General features: G+C 36.6%; 1 protein-coding gene across 1 annotated transcript in view; it reads right to left on the bottom strand.

Moving 5' to 3' along the window:
* The window catches only part of LOC101412445 (zinc finger protein 33B-like), a 50,706-nt gene extending 32,693 nt beyond the window's left edge, over positions 1–18,013 (bottom strand). The window contains exons 1-2 of the mRNA XM_071215910.1: positions 17,860–18,013; positions 16,543–16,601 (exon numbers count right to left, since the gene is read on the bottom strand). Coding sequence (XP_071072011.1) covers positions 16,543–16,601; positions 17,860–17,983 — 183 coding nt within the window. The 5' untranslated portion in view covers positions 17,984–18,013. The remainder of the gene's footprint in view (positions 1–16,542; positions 16,602–17,859) is intronic.
* Between the last annotated feature and the right edge of the window lie 2,036 nt (positions 18,014–20,049).

Raw genomic sequence — 20,049 nt, 5'->3', positions numbered from 1 at the left:
TTGTATTACTGCACACAGTTGTGGCTCCATCCCTACACTTGGCAGGGGAAAAATGTGGGATAAGCGTCATTGGTTCCTGGCGCAATGCAGGCAATGTCAGATTTCATAGCTTACACTACCAACTGCATCCTCAGCTCTAACTCCACAACAAGCAAGGGAGAAAGGGCATAAAACACTTGAAAAACAGTTGAAAAAGTTTCAGATTGGCTAAACATGAGCAACAATAAAGTCTCAAATTAAGTTGAACTAAGTATCCTAGAGGGGCTGTAGCTCAAAGTCAATCTAACAGAAAGCCCTAGAGTAAAGAAAGAAACTGCATCCAGCTAAATACATGTAGTAAATCAGATGCTGAAACACTAATAAAAAATTACAATCCATACCAAAAAACAGGAAAGTATGGCCCAGTCAATGGAACACACTAAGTCTCCAGAGAAGATAAAGGAGCTGAAACAACTAATCATAGATGTTCAAACAAATCTCCTTAGTAAATTGAATGAGATGGCTAAAGAGATTAAGGACATCAAGATGACATTGGTTAAGCACAAAGAATTTGAAAGCACACATGTAAGAACATCAATAAATGAAATAAAAAATACACTGGAGGCATATAATAGCAGATGTGAAGAGGCAGAAGAAAGGATCAGTGAGCTTGAAGACAGGGCCTCCAAAAGTGAACATACAAGAAAAGAAATAAAGAAAAGAATGGAAAAAATTATCAGGGGAACTAAATTATGGCAAGAGATGTGCAAACATACATGTCATGGGTGTCCCAGAAGGAGAAGGGACAAAGGACAGAAGGAAAATTTGAGGAAATAACGGTAGAAAATTCCCCAACCCTATTAAAGGACATAGATAACCATGTTCAAGAACCACAACAGACTCCCATCTGAATAAATCCAAATACACTTATCCCAAGACACTTACTAATCAAAATGTCAAATGCCAAAGACAAAGAAAGAATACCAAGAAGAGCAAGAGAAAAGTGATTCTTCACATACAGGGGATGCCCAATAACATTAAGTGCTGATTTCTCATCATAAACCATGGAGGCAAGGAGGCAGTAGTATGATATATTTAAGATACTGCAAGAGAAAAACTGCCAGCCCAAGAAACTTATATCTGGCAAGACTGTCTATCAAAAATGAGGGTCAGTTTACAATATTCACAGATAAACATACTGAGAGTTTAACCAAGCAACCGGCCTTGCAAGCAATACTAAAAGCAGTACTACAGCCTAAAAAAAAAACACACACACAGAAGAGAGAGGCTTCGAAGAGAGTTTAGAAATGAAAATTACAACGGTAAATGTAACTAAGAATATAAATAGAGTGGTGAAAACAAGATATGAGAGAGAAAACCCAAAGGTCAAAATGGGTGAAGTAAGAACTGTCTTATAATAACAACACTGAATGTTAATGGATTAAATTCCCCAATCAAAAGACAGAGACTGGCAGAATATGTAAGAAAATATAAGCCATCTCTATGCTATCTAGGAGACTTACCTTAGAACTGAGGTTACAAATATCCTGAAGTTAAAAGACAGAAAAAGATAATCCATGCATACAAAAACAAAAACAAAAAAAGCCAGAGTAGCTATATATAGTCAATGAAATAGACTTTAAAAGCAAAGCTGTGGGAGAAGGTGCAACTCAGTGGTTGAGCTCCTGCTTCCCATGTACAAGGTCCCAGGTTCAATTCCCACTGCCTCCTTAAAAAGAAAAAAAAAAGCAAGGCTGTTATTAGAGACAAGGAAGGACACTATATATTAATAAAAGGGGAAATCCACTAGGAAGAAAGCCCAGCAATCATAAATGTATATGTACCTAACCAGGATGCACCAATTTACATGAGGCAAAAATTGGCAAAACTGAAGGGTGAAATATATGTCTGTAAAATAATAGTAGGAGACTTTAATACATCACTCTCATCATTGGATAGACTACCTGGGCAGAGGACAAAAAGGAAAACAGAGAGTTTAAATAATATAATAAATAAACATAATAGACATATACAGAAACATAAAGGACATATACAGAACACTGTATCCCAAAACAGCAGGATGTACATTTTTCTCAGGTGCTCATGGGTCTCTCTTCAGGATAGACCACAGTTTGTCTCAAAAAGCAGATCAATAAATGTAAAAAGATTGAAATTATATAAAGTACTTTCTCTGATCATAATGGAATAAAGCTGGAAGTCAAGAACAGGCAGAAAAAGGGAAAATTCACACACATATGGAGAATAAACAACACACTCTTAAATAATCAGTGGGTCAAAGAAGAAATTGCAGGAATATCAATACATATCTCGAGATAAGAAAAAATAAGAATACAACATATCAGAACCTATGGAATTCAGAGAGAGCTGTGTTGAGAAGGCAATTTATAGGCCCCAATGCTTACATTATAAAAGAAGTCATAAATCCAATTATGCAATGACAAAGCTCAAAGAAGTAGAAAAAAAAAAAACAGCAAACTCTTCCCAAAGCAAGTAGAAGGAATGAATCACCCTAACACAAAAGATATCAGTAAAGATATCACAAAAAAAGAAAATTACACATCCATTTCCCTAATGAATACAGATGTAAAAATCCTCAGTACACCCTAATTGAATCCAGCAACACATTAAAAGAATAATTCATCATGATTAAGTGGGTTTTATACCAGGCACGCAAGGGTGATTCAACACAAGAAAATCAAACAGCATAATACACCACATTAATAAATCAAAGAACAAAAATCACATGACTATCTAGATTAACACAGAAAAGGCATCTGACAAAATACAGCATCCTTTCTTGATAACAATATTCCAAATTTTAGGAATTGAAGGAAACTTTCTCAACATGATAAAGGGCATATATGAAAAACCCACAACTAACTTTGTACTCAAGGGCAAAAGAGTGAAAGCTTTCCAGTTCAGGTGTAGAACAAGATAAGGATGCCCATTGTCACCACTGTTGTTCAAAATAGTGCTACAGATTCAAGCCAGAGCAATCAGGAAAGAAAAAGAAATTTAAAAGGCATCCATTTTGGTAAGGAAGAAGTAAAACTATCACTATTTGTAGATATGATACTGTACCTAGAAAGTCCCAAAAAACCTAAAACAAAACTACCTAATAAGCAAGTTAGGAGAGTGGCAGGATACAAGATTAATATGCAAAAATCAGTAATAATTCTATATACTAGTAATAAACAATCTGAGGAGGAAGTCAGGAAAAAACCATTTACAATAGTGGCGAAATAGGAATAAACTTAATGAAGGATATAAGGTGCTTGTATTCAGAGAACTACAATGCGTTGCTAAAAAGAACTCAAAGAAGACCTAAATAAATGGAAAGACATTCCATGTTCATGGATTGGAAGACTAAATATTGCAATGTCAATTCTACATAAATTGATATAAAGATTCAATGCAATCCCCCCAAAATCCCAAAAACCTTTTCTAAAGAAATAGAAAACCAATTTATCAAATTTATTTGGCAACGTAAGGGGCCTTAAATGCCAAGAAACATCTTAAAAAGGAGTAACGAAGTTGAAGGGCTCTCACTTCTGGAATTTAACTAGCTATGGTAGTAAAAAGAGCATAGTATTGATATAAAGATAGACATATAGACCAAGGAGAGTGAATTGCTACTTCAGAAAGAAACCCTCACATCTACGGTCAACTGCTGTCTATTAGGTTGTCAAGCCCACTCAGCTGGACAAGAACAGTCTATTCAACAAATGGTGCTAGGAGAACTGGATATCCATATTCAAAAGAATGAAAGAGGATGTCTAGCTCACATCTTATTAAAAATTAACTCAAAACTGATCAAGGACCTAAACATAAAACGTACAACCAAAAAATTTTTAAAAGAAAATGTAGGGAAAGACCTTTAAGATCTTGTGGTAGGTGGTAGTTTCTTAAACCTTACACCCAAGGCATGAGCAATGAAAGAAAAAATAGAAAAAAGTGACCTCCTCAAAATTAATTCCTCAGAATTAAACACAAAGTCTTTTGACTTTATCAAGAAGGAAAAAAGGCAGACTATTCAATGGGAAAAAATATTGGGAAAACATAAATCCAACAAGGTTTTGTTATCCACTGTAGCAGCTTGATATTATTGATGAATTCCAAAAAGAAATATTGGATTATGTTTGTAAACTGATCGTTTCTTCTGGGCATATTAGATTATATAGGATTCATAGGTTTACTTGATTAAGTAATTACGTGAACCTCTTGTGCCAGTAGGGTGTTGAGTCCCCACCTTTCTTGGGTGGGAACTCATAGATAAAAGGCACAGCAAAGGCCAGAGCTGAGGGTTCTTAATGTTGGAGTTTTGATGTCGGAGTTTGATGCTGAAGCTGGAGCTTCAGGGAGAGAGACAGAGCTGTTCACCTGATACTCTATAGCTGACCTTGTGGAGAGAGGCAAAGCCTAGAGAGCCTCATAGTCTACAGCTGACCTTGTGGAGAAAACAGAGGAGCTGAGCCCAGAGAATCCCAGGAAGCCTGAACCCGTGCAGATGTCAGCAGTCGTCTTGCTCCAACACGTGAAAAGAGACTTTGGTGAGGGAAGTAACTTATGATTTATGGCCTGGTATCTGTAAGCTCCTACCCCAAATAAATACCCTTTATAAAAACCAACCAATTTCTGGTATTTTGCAAAAGCACCCCTCTGACTGACTAATACATCCACATTATATAAAGAGATCATAGAACTCAACAATAAAAAGACAAGCAACCCAATTAAAAAATGGGTAAAAGACTTGACTAGACATTTTTTCAAAGAGGAATTAAAAATGGCCAAAAAGCACATGAAAAAATATTCAACATCATTAACTATTAGGGAAATGCAGATCAAAATTTCAATAAGATATCATTTCACACCTTAAAGAATTAGAATGGCCATTATTGACAACAATAAACAGAAAAATAAACAGAAAACTACAAGTGCTGGAGAGGATGTGGAGAAATTAGAACATTCCTTCAGTATGGGTAGAAATGTAAAATGGTAAAGCTTCTGTGGAAGACAGTTTGGTGATAACTCAAAAAGCTGAATTACAGAATACCCGTATGATCCAGTAAACCCCTTACCAGGAATACATTCAGAAGAACTGAAAACAAGGGCATGAACTGACATTTGCACACTAATGTTCATAGGAGCATTTTCACAATTGCTATAATATGTAACCAGCCCATGTGTCCATCAACTGAGGAATGGCTAAAGTAAATATGGTATATACATACAATGGAATACTACTCAACTGTAAGAAGAAATGAAATCAGGATACATATAACAACATGTTGGAACCTTGAGGCTATTATGTTGAGTGAAATAAACCAATCACAAAATTACATATATTGTATGGTCTCACCAATATGAACTAAATAAAATGAGTAAACTCATGGAGGTAAACTCTAGAGTACAATTTACTAGGAAATAGAATGTGGGTTGAGAATGGGAGCTGATGCTCAATATATGAATTATTTTTAATATGATTTATTGTAAAAGTGTGGAAATGAATAAATTGATAGTAACACATAGTGAGTATAACTAACATTGCTCATTTATAAATGTGTGGCTGAAAGGGGTAGTCTGTGAATGTAAATGTCAAATGAAAGGAAACAAGAAAATCTAGGGTATGTATAAAAGTGATTTCGGTGGTAGATGAAGATTATAGTTAATAATATGAGAATGTTCTTCCTTTACAAAAAGAATATGGAGATACATGGGAAAATCACAACTCATGTAACTTATGGAAAATAGCTAACAGTAATATCGTAATATTTTTGTAGCAGAGACAGCAATAAGGGGTTTGGGATTTTTCCTTTTAGAGTAATGGAAACATTCTAAAATTGACTGAAATGTTGACAGCACAACTCCAGGATGTAAATGAGAGCCAATGAGTGTATACTCTGAATGTACTGTACAAAATATGGGGCTATATAACCCAGGGAATCCAGTAGTGGAAGATGAACTGTGATTAACAGGACAAACATCAGAGTATTCTCTCATGAACTATAACAAATACATAATACTAATACAGGGTATTAATAATCAGGTGGGGGGGAAGATACATTAAATATATGGGCAATTATTAGTAGTAATATTCTGATGATGTTCTTTTATAGTTCTAACAAATGTTACACAAAGATGAAAGGTATTGGTGGTGGGGAAATATATGGGGGTTCTGTGTGATTATATTCTTGTTTGTTCTGTAAGTTCACAACTTTTCCTATATACTTCTTATTTATTTATGTTCATTTATGAATGATATACCTCAGTAAAATTTTATTTTTAAAAAAGAATCATGAACAAACTTTAAAATTTACAAATGTGGAATAGATTGAGTTATGTTCCTCAGAAAAAAAAACAAAAAAGCCAAGACCAGACCATAAAGTGCCCAGAAGATAATGCAGGGAAGCACCTGTGAGATCTTGTAGCAGGAAATGGTTTCATAAACTTTACACCCAAAGGGTGAGCAATGAAAGGAAAAATAGATAAATAGTACCTCCTCAAATTTAAAAACTTTTGCTCTTCAAAGAGTTTGTCAAGAAAGTGAAAAGGCAGCCTACTCAATGGGAGAAAATAATTGGGAACCACTTATCGTTAGGGCCTAATATCCAGCATATGTAAAGAAATCCTACATCTTGAAAATAAAAAGACAAACAACCTATTTAAAAAATAAGCAAGAGATATGAACAGATGCTTTTCCAAAGAAGAAATACAAATGACTAAAGGGCACATGAAAAGATGCTGAACATCACTGGCTATTAGGGAAATGCAAATCAAAACTACAATGCGATATCATTTTATACCTATTAGACTGTCGACTATTTAAAAAAAAAAGAGGACTACAAGTTTTAGAGGGGATGTGGAGGAAAGGAAACACTCATCCACTGCTGGTGGGAATGTAAAATGGTGCAGCCATTGTGGAGGATGGTTTGGCGGTTCTTTAGGAAGCTAAACTATAGAACTTCCATATAATCCAGCAATTCAACTGCTAGGTATATACCCAGAAGAACTGAAAGCAGGAACACGAAAAGATATATGCACCCCAACGGTCACAGCAACATTATTATTCACTATTGCCAAAAACTGGAAACAACCCAAGTGTCCATCAACTGATGAACGGATCAGCAAAATGTGGTATACACATACAGTGGAATATTATTCAGCTGTAAGAAGGAATAAAAAGTACTGACACACACAACAACATGGATGAATCTTGAAGACCTGATGTTGGGGTGATGTAAGCCAATCACTAAAAGACAAATATTGCATTACCCCCCTGATATGACCTAAGCCAACTGAGCAGACTCACAAAACCGGAGTCTAGAAGACAGGCTATCACAAGACAGAAAGGGACTATATGTGGTAAGCCAATACTAATACAAGCAAAACCCGAAGTAAGGTGAGATAAGGGGGTAGTCTGGCAGTGGAAGGGGGTGATGGGTGGTGGTCACGGTGCTGGAATGTGAGAGTAAAAAAGGGTGGGAGGAGGTTGGGATGGACTATCTATAGAACTAGAGGAAGGAACAGGTGAACTTTGGGGATTTATAGGTCTGTGGTTGAAACTACAATAGGTGGGAATTTTTTTTGACAAATATGGTAGGGGATAGTCACTGTTCCAGGGTGTAGGTGTTAGGGTATGTGTGGGAAAGGGTGCATTTGAGGCATGCTTCTATGAAATATGAATGTGCTCATCTTCAAAACAATTTTATTAAAGAAAATAAAGAAGAGAAAAAAAAAAAAAAAAAGAATGAATCATAAGGCTCTCAGAGACCATAAGAGACTGAGGAGAGAAAATTACCAAGAATGGAATCTAAGGGGGAAAATGTGACTTACAGAGAAAAAACAGGCCATGATCACCATGAAGGAATTTCTGAAAGAAAGAAAGAAAAGTAAGAGTGAATAGTTTTAAAATCTAAGAGAGGGCTTATAACTATTTCAGTAAATACCAAAAAAACATAACAAAAACTCCTGGCAAACTAATAAGAGAAAGAAATTTCCACAATGATAAAAGATTTCTTCAAACACATACAGAGTATCACTCTTAATGGTGGAATATGGAAAAGTGTTCAAAATAAAAGATACCTGCTCTGTTCCGTTTTACTCAATGTTTTTCTAGATTTCTTAGAGCAATAATGCAAAAGAAATCATATACAAAGGAAATCCAAATAAATATATAGCTTCAGAAGCTAGATGCAATTTCAATCTAACAAATCTTAGGTATTTATTTCTATTATCAAAATTAGAAGACTAAATTTCTAATAGATGCAATTAAGAGCATAAAAATACAAAAATCTCTCTACAGAAATAATTACACAAAATGAAGGAAGGAAACTAAATAAAATCCAAATAAATGGAAGGATATAACAGAATCCTAGATCCAGAAGGCTCAATGTTATAAGATATCAATATTCCCCACACTGACATATATAGATTCATAGCAATCTGAATAAAAATCCTAGCAAAAAGTTTCATGGATATTAGGCTAATTCTAACATATGTAGAAATGCAAAGGGCTAAGCACAGACAAGACAATCTTGAAAAATGTAGCCAAAAAACATATCAACATATACCAAGAATTATTATGAATGTACCATAAGTAAGGTAGTGTGATAGAGGCATTAGATTTCGAATGTATCAATGGAACAGAGTAGTCCAAAAACTGGCCCTGAAATGGCAAAGGTGAAAAATGACAATCATTTCAATAATAGTGCCTGCTTAATTAAAATAATATCTTAAAAGACACAAATTATATTAATCATACTATATTAAAATTAAGGACACATCTTTATCAAAAAGAAGCAAAGGAATAAAAATGCAACTCAGAGTAGAAGATTTCTGGAATACACAATCCGACCTAATACAGAAAGAGGTTCTATAAATAAACAGGAGAAAGAAACAAAACATCTCTATAGCAAACGCACCAGTAAACTTCAACAGAAATCATAATAATCAGAAGACAATGGGCAGAAATTTGAATAGACAATTTGCAAATAAAAAAATTTAAATGGAATGGCATTTTAAAAGAGGTGAAAAAAATGCCCCAAGAGAACTCTATATCCATTAAAAATCATCTTCTAAAGTAAATATTTTCCAGACAAATGAAAGTTGAAAAAAAATTATCAACAGCACAAATGTACAATAAGAAATATTATATAGCTCTTCAGACTGAAGGAAAATAATACCTGAGGTAAGCATAAAACTTCAAGGAGTAATGAAAAAAAACTGAAAAAGTAATGTAATACAACAAAGCAGAATATATCACAGCAGTGGCATAAAGGATAGGAGAGTGGTAAATGAATTAAACTATAGTAAGGTTCTTGCATTGTCTTTGAAATGTAAAAGAGCTAATTGAAGGTAAACAAAAATAAGATATACTATAGTGATATCTACAGTAAACACTAAAAAATACAAAATGGTATAACTAACAAAACTACTGGAGATAAATTGGAATAATAATACCTGTTAAGAAGAGAATGGATAAATTACAGCATTTTCATGCAATAGAACATTATGTAGCAGCAAAAAGGGTGACCTACTGGCACATACATCAACACGGATGAATCTAACATACACTGAATAAAGGAGGCATGATATAAAAGTGTAAATGCTAATTCTGTATATTTGAAGTTTCAAAGACAGGTAATATTAACCAAAAATGGTAGTAAAATCAATGCCCATCTTATGGAGAGAGAGGTTTTTATATATTGGAAAGGGTCATAAAGGAACCTTGAGAGGTACTGGAAACATTTAATATTTTGATCTGGGCCATGGTTACAAGGATATGTACATGTGTTTAAAAAGTGAACAGTAAAAAACTATACTGAATGCACTTTATTTACCTTACTGTATGTATGTTACACCTAAAAAAACCCACAAAAAGCCAGAATCCAAAAAGGAGGAAATGTCATAAATGAAATAGTGAATGAATATGAGATGGGCAATAACTAAGCAGTCGTGGTAAATCCATAGCCAGCAGCTATAGGGGTTTGTAAATGGAAAATTTATAGCTTCTGAAAGGATGTACATTTGAAATTGTGGCATTTTATTAAGTTGCTAATAAATAACATGTAAATAAAATCTTTACATACTTTGATGCAACTACATATCATGGGTACCAAGGCCGAGGTTTCTTAAATATCTGAGGTGAAGAGAGTACACTGATTAAGAGTAAAGTAAGTTTATCAAGAGGAAGATGAACTGAATTGATAAAATTAGCAAGAGTGCCAAGATCTTCAGAGTGAATTTCTTTGGCACTTACTCATAATGACCAGACTTTAAACATCTTTTTTAACAAGAAGTTCTCACAATTTAAGCACCAATTTGGATGATTATCTATCTCATCCAGAGGAATAGGCAAGTTCCCGGAGACTCAGACTCAAGAGATCTCAAATTTTTCAACTGTTAAACTATGTATTCCTTAAATCAACTATTTCAAATAGACTTCAAATATAAACTTGTATAACAGTACTTACAGCATAAAGCTGCCTTAGGGATACATTACTTAATCTAAAAAATATAGTTGACATAGTATCAGGATCATAGTTAAGACTCTCACAAATCAAGACATATTCAATTTCAAATAGTTTCTGAAATAGTAGCTATGATTTTTAATAAAATTGTTAAGAAAGAACATTAAAAATATTCTTCATTAATAAAAACAGAACAGTAGCAGAAATGGAAAAGTCAATCTCAAATTTATATGGAAGGGTAAGAGGCCCTGGATAGCTAAAGTTATCTTTCAAAAGAAAAATGAAGTTGGAAGACTCACACTTCCCAATCTCAAAACTTATTACAAAAACACAGCAATCAAAACAGACATATAGACAAATGGAATAGAAATGAGAGCCCAGAAATCAACCTTCACATTATGGCCAACTGACTTTCGACAAGGAGGTAAAGACCATTCAATTGGGAAAAAACAGTCTTTAACAAATGGTGCTGGGAAAGCTGGATCTTCATTTGCAAAAAAAAAAAGGACTCCCCCCACCTCACACCATACACAAAAATCAACTCAAAAGAGATCAAACACCCAAATATATGAGCTAGAACTAGCAAATTCCTAGAATAAAACAAAGGGAAGCATCTTCAGGATCTTGTGTTCAGCAACGGTTTCATAGACTTTACATCCAGAGCTCACGCAACAAAAGAAAAAATAGATAATTAGGACCTCAAAAAAATTAAAAGAACATTAATAAGACAGTAAAAAAAGACAACCTGCAGAATGGGAGAAAATATTTGAAATCATTTTTCATAAGAATATAATATATAAAGAACTACAACTCAACGTCAAAATGAAAAACTCAATTTAAAAATGGGCAAAGGACTTGAACAGACATTAGTGAATATCCTTGTTCTTAGGAAATGTACATGGGGTATTAAGTGTTCAAGCAGCACCATATATAAAACCTTCTCTCAGATGTTTAGAAAATAGATGAATCTGAGAATATGCATTTCAAACAGATTCCCAGGTGATCTGGTCAAGGGACATCTATAAATCAACAGATATATGGCTAGAGCAGATGGGAGGAGAAATGGAGGGATGAATGGAGGAATGAACAGGTAGCCAGATGGACAGAGTGACAGAATGACTAATGATAAGGCATATGTGGCAAAATGTTTAAAGTTGGTAAATCTAGGTAACTCAGTAGAAAGTATGTTGGAATTCTCTGTACGGGTTTTGTATTATTTTTGCAACTATCCTGTCAGTGTGAAACTATTTTTAAAATTATTGAGAAAAAAATAAAAACAAAAACAATACTAATCTTTGGCGTCAAAAAATAAGAATTGTTAATCTTTGGGGAATTGGGAGGTATTAAGTACTGTTACAAGCATCAGAGAAACCTCAGGAATAATGGTGGTGTTCTGCTTTGACACGAGTAGTAGGTACATGGGTGTTGGCTGTATAATAACTCATTGAGCTCTGTGTATAACATTTATGCACTTTTCTACATATCTGCTATACTAAAAGAAATAAGATTTATTAAAAATTAAAATATACTTTAAGTTATTTATCAAAAGCAACATCAAAAAGGAAATTGAAACAAAAAGTACAACATATAATAGCTGGGTTTTGCAGTTACAATGTAAAGGGAAATTTATATACTTAAATGTATCTATTAAAAACACTTTAAAAGTAATGAATTCATGTTCAATTTAAAAAGTCAGGAAAAAAACAGCCTATAACTAAAGATAGTTGAAAGAAGAAGGAATAAAGAAAAAAGTAGAAATTAATAAAACTTTATAGAGAAGATCAATGAAAAACTGATTCACTGAAAAGTCTTTAATAAAATGGATATCTACAACAAAATTAGTCAAAAAAAGAAAAAAATGAAAAGAAAAAAACAGAAGGCAGAAATAAAAAACTGTTAGGAATAAAAAAGTGACATCTATAGATAGATGAAACATTTTACAAATGATAAGAGAACACGGACAATTTTATGGAAGAAATATTAAACAGAATTATGCAGGACATTAAAAGAATAACACTTTTTAGAACACAAAGCTTAGGTATTAGGAAATGTAGAAATATAATTCAAGAGACATAAAGAGAAAAATTATTATTACCATCCCATTAAATGTAAAGAAGACAACTAAAAAAATTAAACTCTCATTTTTTAGTAAAATAAGCCTCAATGAAACTTTGTGCAATTGATAAAATTTGTAACTCAGTCCAAAGCCAGCAGCATGCATAATGAAGAAAAGTGGCAGGTACTCCCACTTAAGTCTATCTTGTTAAGCTTTGGTCAGAAAGTGTTATCCTTTTATTGTGTTGCTTATTTTTTAGAGATGAATAAAAAATAAAATTAGTTCTCTCTATCATATTATATAAAAAATAAATTTCAAACAGATTAAAGTACTAACTATAAATGGAAAATTTAATATTTTTAGACAAAATATCTTAAAACTTCATTACACCCCTGGGGTAAGAAAATATTTTTAAAACAAGACAAAAAAGCAGAAAATAGAAAGAAGTTAATATCAAAATGAAAAGCTTTCAGAAAGAATAACTACATTAAAAGAAAAATAGCAGTCAGTCTACATATAATATCAGGAGTTAAACATGATTTTTTTTATTATTTTTTTTTATTTTATTTCCCCCCCTCCCCTGGTTGTCTGTTCTTGGTGTCTATTTGCTGCGTCTTGTTTCTTTGTCCGCTTCTGTTGTTGTCAGCGGCACAGGAAGTGTGGGCGGCGCCATTCCTGGGCAGGCTGCTCTTTCTTTTCACGCTGGGTGGCTCTCCTTACGGGGCGCACTCCTTGTGCGTGGGGCTCCCCCACGCGGGGGACACCCCTGCGTGGCAGGGCACTCCTTGCGCGCATCAGCGCTGCGCATGGCCAGCTCCACACGGGTCAAGGAGGCCCGGGGTTTGAACCGCGGACCTCCCATATGGTAGACGGACGCCCTAACCACTGGGCCAAAGTCCGTTTCCCCTTAAACATGATTTTTGACCTGAATCAAGGGGGAAATGGAAAGGACAAATGAGTTTATATGGCTATGAGTCTCCAAAAAGAGTCGGGAGGTTCTTATACACACCTCAGTAGAGTCCCAGAGACAGAAAAAGTAGATACAACCCCGGGTATTGGTTCTTCTGAGGGCTACAGAGACCCACAGGTTTTATGGTCATGGCAGATGGAGTTCAGTGCCATGTCAGTTGGCCCTTCTTTGGAGTTTGTGTTTCTGTGTGATGGAGCTGGACTCAGATGTGAACTTTGTTCACAAGCCTCTCCTGTTACTTTTACCAGAACTGTAGTTGGTGCTGGGGTTTAATATATACCCAGGGGATCTGAATCACTAGACTGACCATATGATAGTCAGGCCCTGAGCCTCAACAGACTTCACCTCCTACACTCTGGTTTATTGGATTTACCCCACTCAGCTAACATGGAGGTGAAGAAGGTCAACCACCACACCATGGAGCCAAGGGTGCCTACAACTGAAAGCAGGAGGATTGCATCCAGCATCCATGTGGAATCTAAGCCCCCTCTTGATATAGATGTGGAGTGGACACAACCATTCTAAGGTCCACAGGATGGAGGAATAGAATGTGGATTAGAGTGGACTTACTGATATTCTATTCATGAACTATTGTGATTAGTAATTGAAGAAAATGTGACATTGGTGTGGAGAACGTGGCCATGGTGGCTGCTGGGTGTGGGGAATGGGAGGAAGAGATGAGATGTGGAGGTGTTTTCGGGACTTGGAATTGTCCTGGGTGATGCTGCAGGGACACTTACTGGACATTGTATGTCCTCCCATGACCCGCTGAATGAAACGTGGGAGAGTGTGGGCTATGATGTGGACCACTGACCATGAGGTGCAGCAGTGCTCAGAGATGTATTTACCAAATGCAATGAATGTCTCATGATGATGGAGGAGATTGTTGCTAGGGGGGGAGGAGTGGGGTGAAGGGGGTAGGGGATACATGGGGACCTCATATTTTTTTAATGTAATATTAAAAAAAAAATAAAGACAAAAAAAAAAAGACAAAGGGCAGGGAAGCAGCTGTGGCTCAAGCAGTTGGGCTCTTGTCTACCACATGGGAGGCCTTGGGTTTGTGTCCTGGGGCCTCCATGTGAAGGCAGGCTCGCCCACACACTGGCCAGCCCACAAGCGCGGCAGAGTGCCAACTCAGCAAGGTGACGCAACAAAAACAGGAGACAAGCAGAAACACAGAAGAGCGCACAGCGAGTGGACACAGAGAGCAGACTGCACGCAAAAAAAGCTGCGGGGGAGGGAGGAATTAAAAAAGGGCATACTGGGAGAAGATAATCAGCAACACTGTAACAAAGGACCATCCAAAATACATAAGGAATCCTTACAGAAGTCAGTAGAAGTGGAGCAGGTATAGCACAGTGGTTGAGCGCCTGCTTCACATGTACGAGGTCACAGGTTCAATTCCCAGTACCTCCCAAAATAAAGGAAAAACAAAGTTAAAAAAAAAATTCAGTAGAAAAAGACAACCTTAAAAGCCATAAATTTTTAGAAGTTAAACAATCTCACTAATATAATCAGACATATCAAAATTAAGAGTGAGGTTTTTACCTAGTAGTGTGAAATGATTTTTAGATCTGCAGGGAGGGAGGGAATGTAGTTGTCTAATGAATAACGAAATACCTAAAAAACTTAGATTCTCATATTCCATTATCCAAAAATATTAATCATAGGTATATACTCGTAGAAGAGTGATTCTTAAACTGAGTAGGCATCAAGGAAGCCATGCTAAAAAAAGATTGCTGAACCCCACCCCCAGAGATTCTTTTACAGCAGATTTGGGGTGAGGCCTGAGAATACGCATTTCAAACAGATCCCCAGGTGATCTGGTCAAGGGACATCACCTTGAGAAGCACTGCTGTAGAGCCTAGAGACACATGAGCAAATGTGCACAAAGAGAGCATGTTATGGCAGCATTATTTATATTACTGAAAAAATTATATTACTGAATAAATGTTTACCAACAAAAGAACATAGTATATACGATATAGGGCAGCCATACAATGGATTACTATATAACGTTAGTAGAAATATACATATGGAGAGATCACAAATTATTGTTGAATTGGGAAGAAATGTGTATCATAAATATACATGTATATTCTTAAAAAGCAAACCAAAATAATATACAGTACTGTTCAACTATCTACATATTTTTCCAATGTACATATAAAATGAGAAGATGAAGGATGAAAACTTGGAAGTGAGCTATTAGGCAAGATAAGGACGGCTCCAAGAGACTTCAGAAGACTGGTATCAGAAGCTAACAGAGGAGACTTTCCAGGAAAGAGCAGTCAGTAGGGTAACACAGCAGTTGTTCGAGGAAGGCAACTACAATTACAACATTAGTGCCTTTTATCTGGATATGCCTTTAAAAGTAGAGGGGAAGAACTAAGACACTATGTTATGGGGTGAAACTTGATTAAGATGCTCAGATATACCTACCAGAGAACTTAACTTTGAATTATCTACTATGCAACCTGCACAGCCTGACTGAGATAAAATCATTATGTAGAGTTTTTGTTAAAGGCTTGCAAGTCATTCATTCCTCTAAAAATTCTAGGTTTTATCCCAGGATCAAGCAAAATCACCAAAAAGATGACTTCTTGAATTATGTCTCAGACCCTCTTACTCTCAATGAGGACTGGTTTGAGGCAACATATTGCATTGATTTCAGAGCTGTCACTATGGATTTACTATGTATCCCAATATTAAGACCAGAAAAGACCATTTCCAGGATGTCTTTACATCCTCTGATGAATCAGTCTGATTTATTCTTATGATAAAAGCAAATCTTGCAAAATAGTTTCTGCCTTTCTGCCATGGCTGTTGGGAACATCAGAGATATAGTTGCAGCTCAAATTAGTAACTAAAATTCTATTAGTCAATATCTAAATGTCAACTTGTCCTTTTATTGATCTGTTACACTATATTTTCAGTGAAGTTTGATTTTTATTTATTTCTAATTTACCATCTCAACAAATGGACGCTTAAAAATCTTACAAAATCCATTGTAAATACAGTGAGGAATGAATACACAAACAACTTACCTCGAATTTGTTCATTTTCTGATGCTCCTGGAAAAATGCAGACAACTCTGAAAATACAGCTGGGTTTTAGAAGAAGAGGAATGGGGTCGTGAAAAATATGGCCTGCTTTGCAGCTCCTGGATTCTCCTGCCCTAAAAAATACACGTACTGGCTATATAAACTGCTCCCCATGGGAAAATGTCCCATGGCGCCTTGAGAAGGGACAGGAAGACGGTGAAAAACTTCTTATCTAATATGACTCTAATATATATAATCATGTAGATTCTGGACACAAAATTTTCACTGGGAAAATGTAAGCATTTGTTTGCTATGGATTGCTTTAACGGTTTAAATCTCCCTAACGGTTTACAAAAAAATTAAAATGACAGAATTATTAAATATATAATAATATATGTAATGAAGGACTATTAACCGTCAAAACTGAGGTAAAAAAAACAGCTCAGGGTTATGCTGTTTATCAATTTAAGCTATAAAAATCAGTGCTTTAAGGAAAGGCCTATGTTTCAATTTCTTCATCTAATTCTGTTGCCCTTATTCAGAAGTCTCTAATAAGAAATATGCTTTGACATTATGTGGCAAAGTAGACAGTACTGGCTTGGGCAACGTTAGACCTGTCCTTCACGGTCGTTCTTTTCGCCACTAACAAACTGTAATCCTGATCAAGATATTAACTTTCAGAAGCAACATATTTTTTTGCTTATTTTCAAACAGAAATAGCTAACTCTTGATCCTTCGTGAATGCGACGGTAAGTCAGGATAAAGGGACATCAACATATATTAAGATGCAATAATGGACATGACTAGGAGACCACTTTAGAATCTAGAAAGGATGAATGGAAAAGGAAGAAAACGGAATCTGTCCAGAAAGATGAAAACCGAAAATTGCCGCAGCTGCCCAGCCCTTCTCCCCAGACCACGCCTTACCAGCACACGGCACGCGCGCACGCGCTCTCGCTTGCAGCTCCACCTCCTCCCATTCGGCTCAGCGCGCACACTTTACGCATGCGCAGAAGCCTTTCTGCCGCGGTCCCAGAGATTGAGTTTCGGGAACATCATCGCCAGTTCAAAGCCGGGGTCAGGCACACGAGGACCCCACGAGCCCGCGCTCTCACGTTCCCGCATGCAACACCTGCCCTGTCTCCCACCAGACGCGCCCCTGGCCCGCTGTCCTTTCACCTCCGCCGGCGCTACAGGCGTTCAGGGTCCCATGCAGAGAGCGCTGGGCTTCTCCCCACCGCGGGGCTCTAACCTCCTTCCGCCCACTCCCCAAGACGCGCGGGGCCCTCGTCGGCCCTGCCCATCCGCCACTGGGCTCACCTGCCGCTCCCACGCCGTGTTCACTTACTCCGGAAGATGGCTTAGGCTTGGCGGCCCCCGGACCGCCCTCCACGCAAGGAGGCAAGACTATCCCGAAGGAAAAGGCGGAAGAGCTATGAGGCATATACAGAATGTACAAGGCATGCGCAGAAGGTCTGACTGCAGACTCGAACCCGCTCAGCGCCCGACGTCAAAACTACGTTTCCCACAAGTCTCCGCGAACAACCCCTTTGGGATTGGCGGAGATAACCGCCCTATTTACCTATCTGGGAGTTTAGGGATCTGAGATGTTACCCTCCCAAGCAGTCTGGAGCACTGGTTTCCTCCAGGGGTTCCGTAAAGGTCCTAGATTACAGCTGGGTTCTGTGTGCGTCCTGTGTACAATTTAGACATGGCTGTTAAGGAAAGGAAAGCTGCTAGTCAACTTCACTTTTAAATACTGAGAGTATCAGCTATTCTCTTTTTTTTCGGGGGGGGGGGGGAATTAAAGGGTGAGGAGGACAAAAAAAAAGCTAGTTTATCAAAATTACAAAAGCAATAAACTAAAAGTGTAGATAAGTCACAAAGACACGCAAAGAAAGTAACTAATCACGTTTTCCCCCGAGATAATAAAATACTTAAACAGTTGAAGATATACACTCTTGTAGACAAGACTCAATAGTCTGACAAAATTGCAATAAGCTTTCCAACAAATGTTTGTGTAAGAAAACTAAATTGAGGGAATCCATATAATAGAAAACTATTAAAAGTGATAGGTATACTAATTTACATAGAGGTTATTCATAAAATAACTTGAAATTCAGTTTACAGAAGAATATTTAGGGCAAGATTTCATTTCTGCAAAAATTTACCTACTTATCCCAAGGAAAAGTACTGAAAAGTGAAAAACAAGCAAATGATCAACTATGGCAAAACGTCATCTTCATTATCATAAACATAAAAAATATGAGGAACTTACTACGAAGCTACAGTAATCAAAATTGTGAGGGTCATCAACACAGTGGCAGAAATCATCCCCTGAAAAAGTTTCCCTCACAAACAACCAAAAAAAGGGTAAATTCTAGTTGCTTATGTTACTGTGACTATGGTTATTTTCCAATAGCAGGACCTGCCTGATCCGGCTTGGCAAAGTAGAAACATCTCTCAGAAAGGTGATTTATTGCAACTGCAAAAGAAAGGAACTGGGGGGATCTTCCCAAAACCAGTTCAAAGTGAGAAACGGTGGAGTTAAGAGTTTTTAAAGTCAAAGAAAAAGGGAGTACATGCAATTTCTCAGTCGTGCATTGTCTCAGGCACATCAAACTTGTTCTTGGTTTCAGTAGCTAAAAAACCCCACAGTTGAGGTATTGTTGTGCAGATGCAAGGTCTTCACAGCTCCTTTCTTAGCCAACCGCTCAAGGAAATCAAGCTTTTTGTCTCTGAGAAAAGTTACAGATTTATTGGGTCATAAGGTGCTCCTGACACCATTCTGTCTGGTTTTGCTTTGAAAAATTATCTTACTCCTGTAAACGAAACTGAGAAGATACAGTTTATGTCCTTCAGGAAACTAAACTTCTAAAATTAGATTAATAGAAAACTAGCTTAGAGTATTAGAATTTTTGGAACTGTTTAAGTGAAGAAATTTTTAGTGAGCACATTTTCCAGCTATCATTTGGAACAGGGGATGATAATAGAAAATGGAGAAAGACTCCACAAACGCTGAATAAAAGAAAAAGGAAAAGAAATTGCAAAGGAAAAACAAAACAAAAGGTAGAAAACCTATGGCCCAGTCTTCCAATCCAAAGCCCTCCCCCCTCAGTCAGTCCCACACAGTTTAAGAGTCACACAGAGACAGCATAGCCAAGGACCTCCTGCTACTGGTACAGACCATAAAGCCACTTGTAGCAGCAGGTCAGAACCTTACACATATCCATGCACAGGGACCCAAGTCCTCAGAGACCCAGGTTGGAACACGAGTGGCTGGGGAATGCTGAATACAAAATTGCCCCCCGGGGGAAAAAGAGACCTGGGCTGAACTATAGGTAAAAGGTGCACATACTCAGCCTAGACTCTGATTGCTAGATCACTAAAATGAAAAAAAAAAAAACCAACAAAATCTGACTTTTACATATTGACCCAATCTGGCTCTACCAGGTGGATACCCTAATGGGGAAGTAACCATAGGAAGAAAAACTTCAGTGGGGAAAAAAA

This window comes from Dasypus novemcinctus, chromosome 6 (genome assembly GCF_030445035.2).
Source record: "Dasypus novemcinctus isolate mDasNov1 chromosome 6, mDasNov1.1.hap2, whole genome shotgun sequence".
Taxonomy (NCBI): Eukaryota; Metazoa; Chordata; class Mammalia; order Cingulata; family Dasypodidae; genus Dasypus; species Dasypus novemcinctus.
The sequence above is the reverse complement of the archived record's forward strand: the minus strand, read 5'-3'. Positions and strand labels throughout refer to the sequence as shown.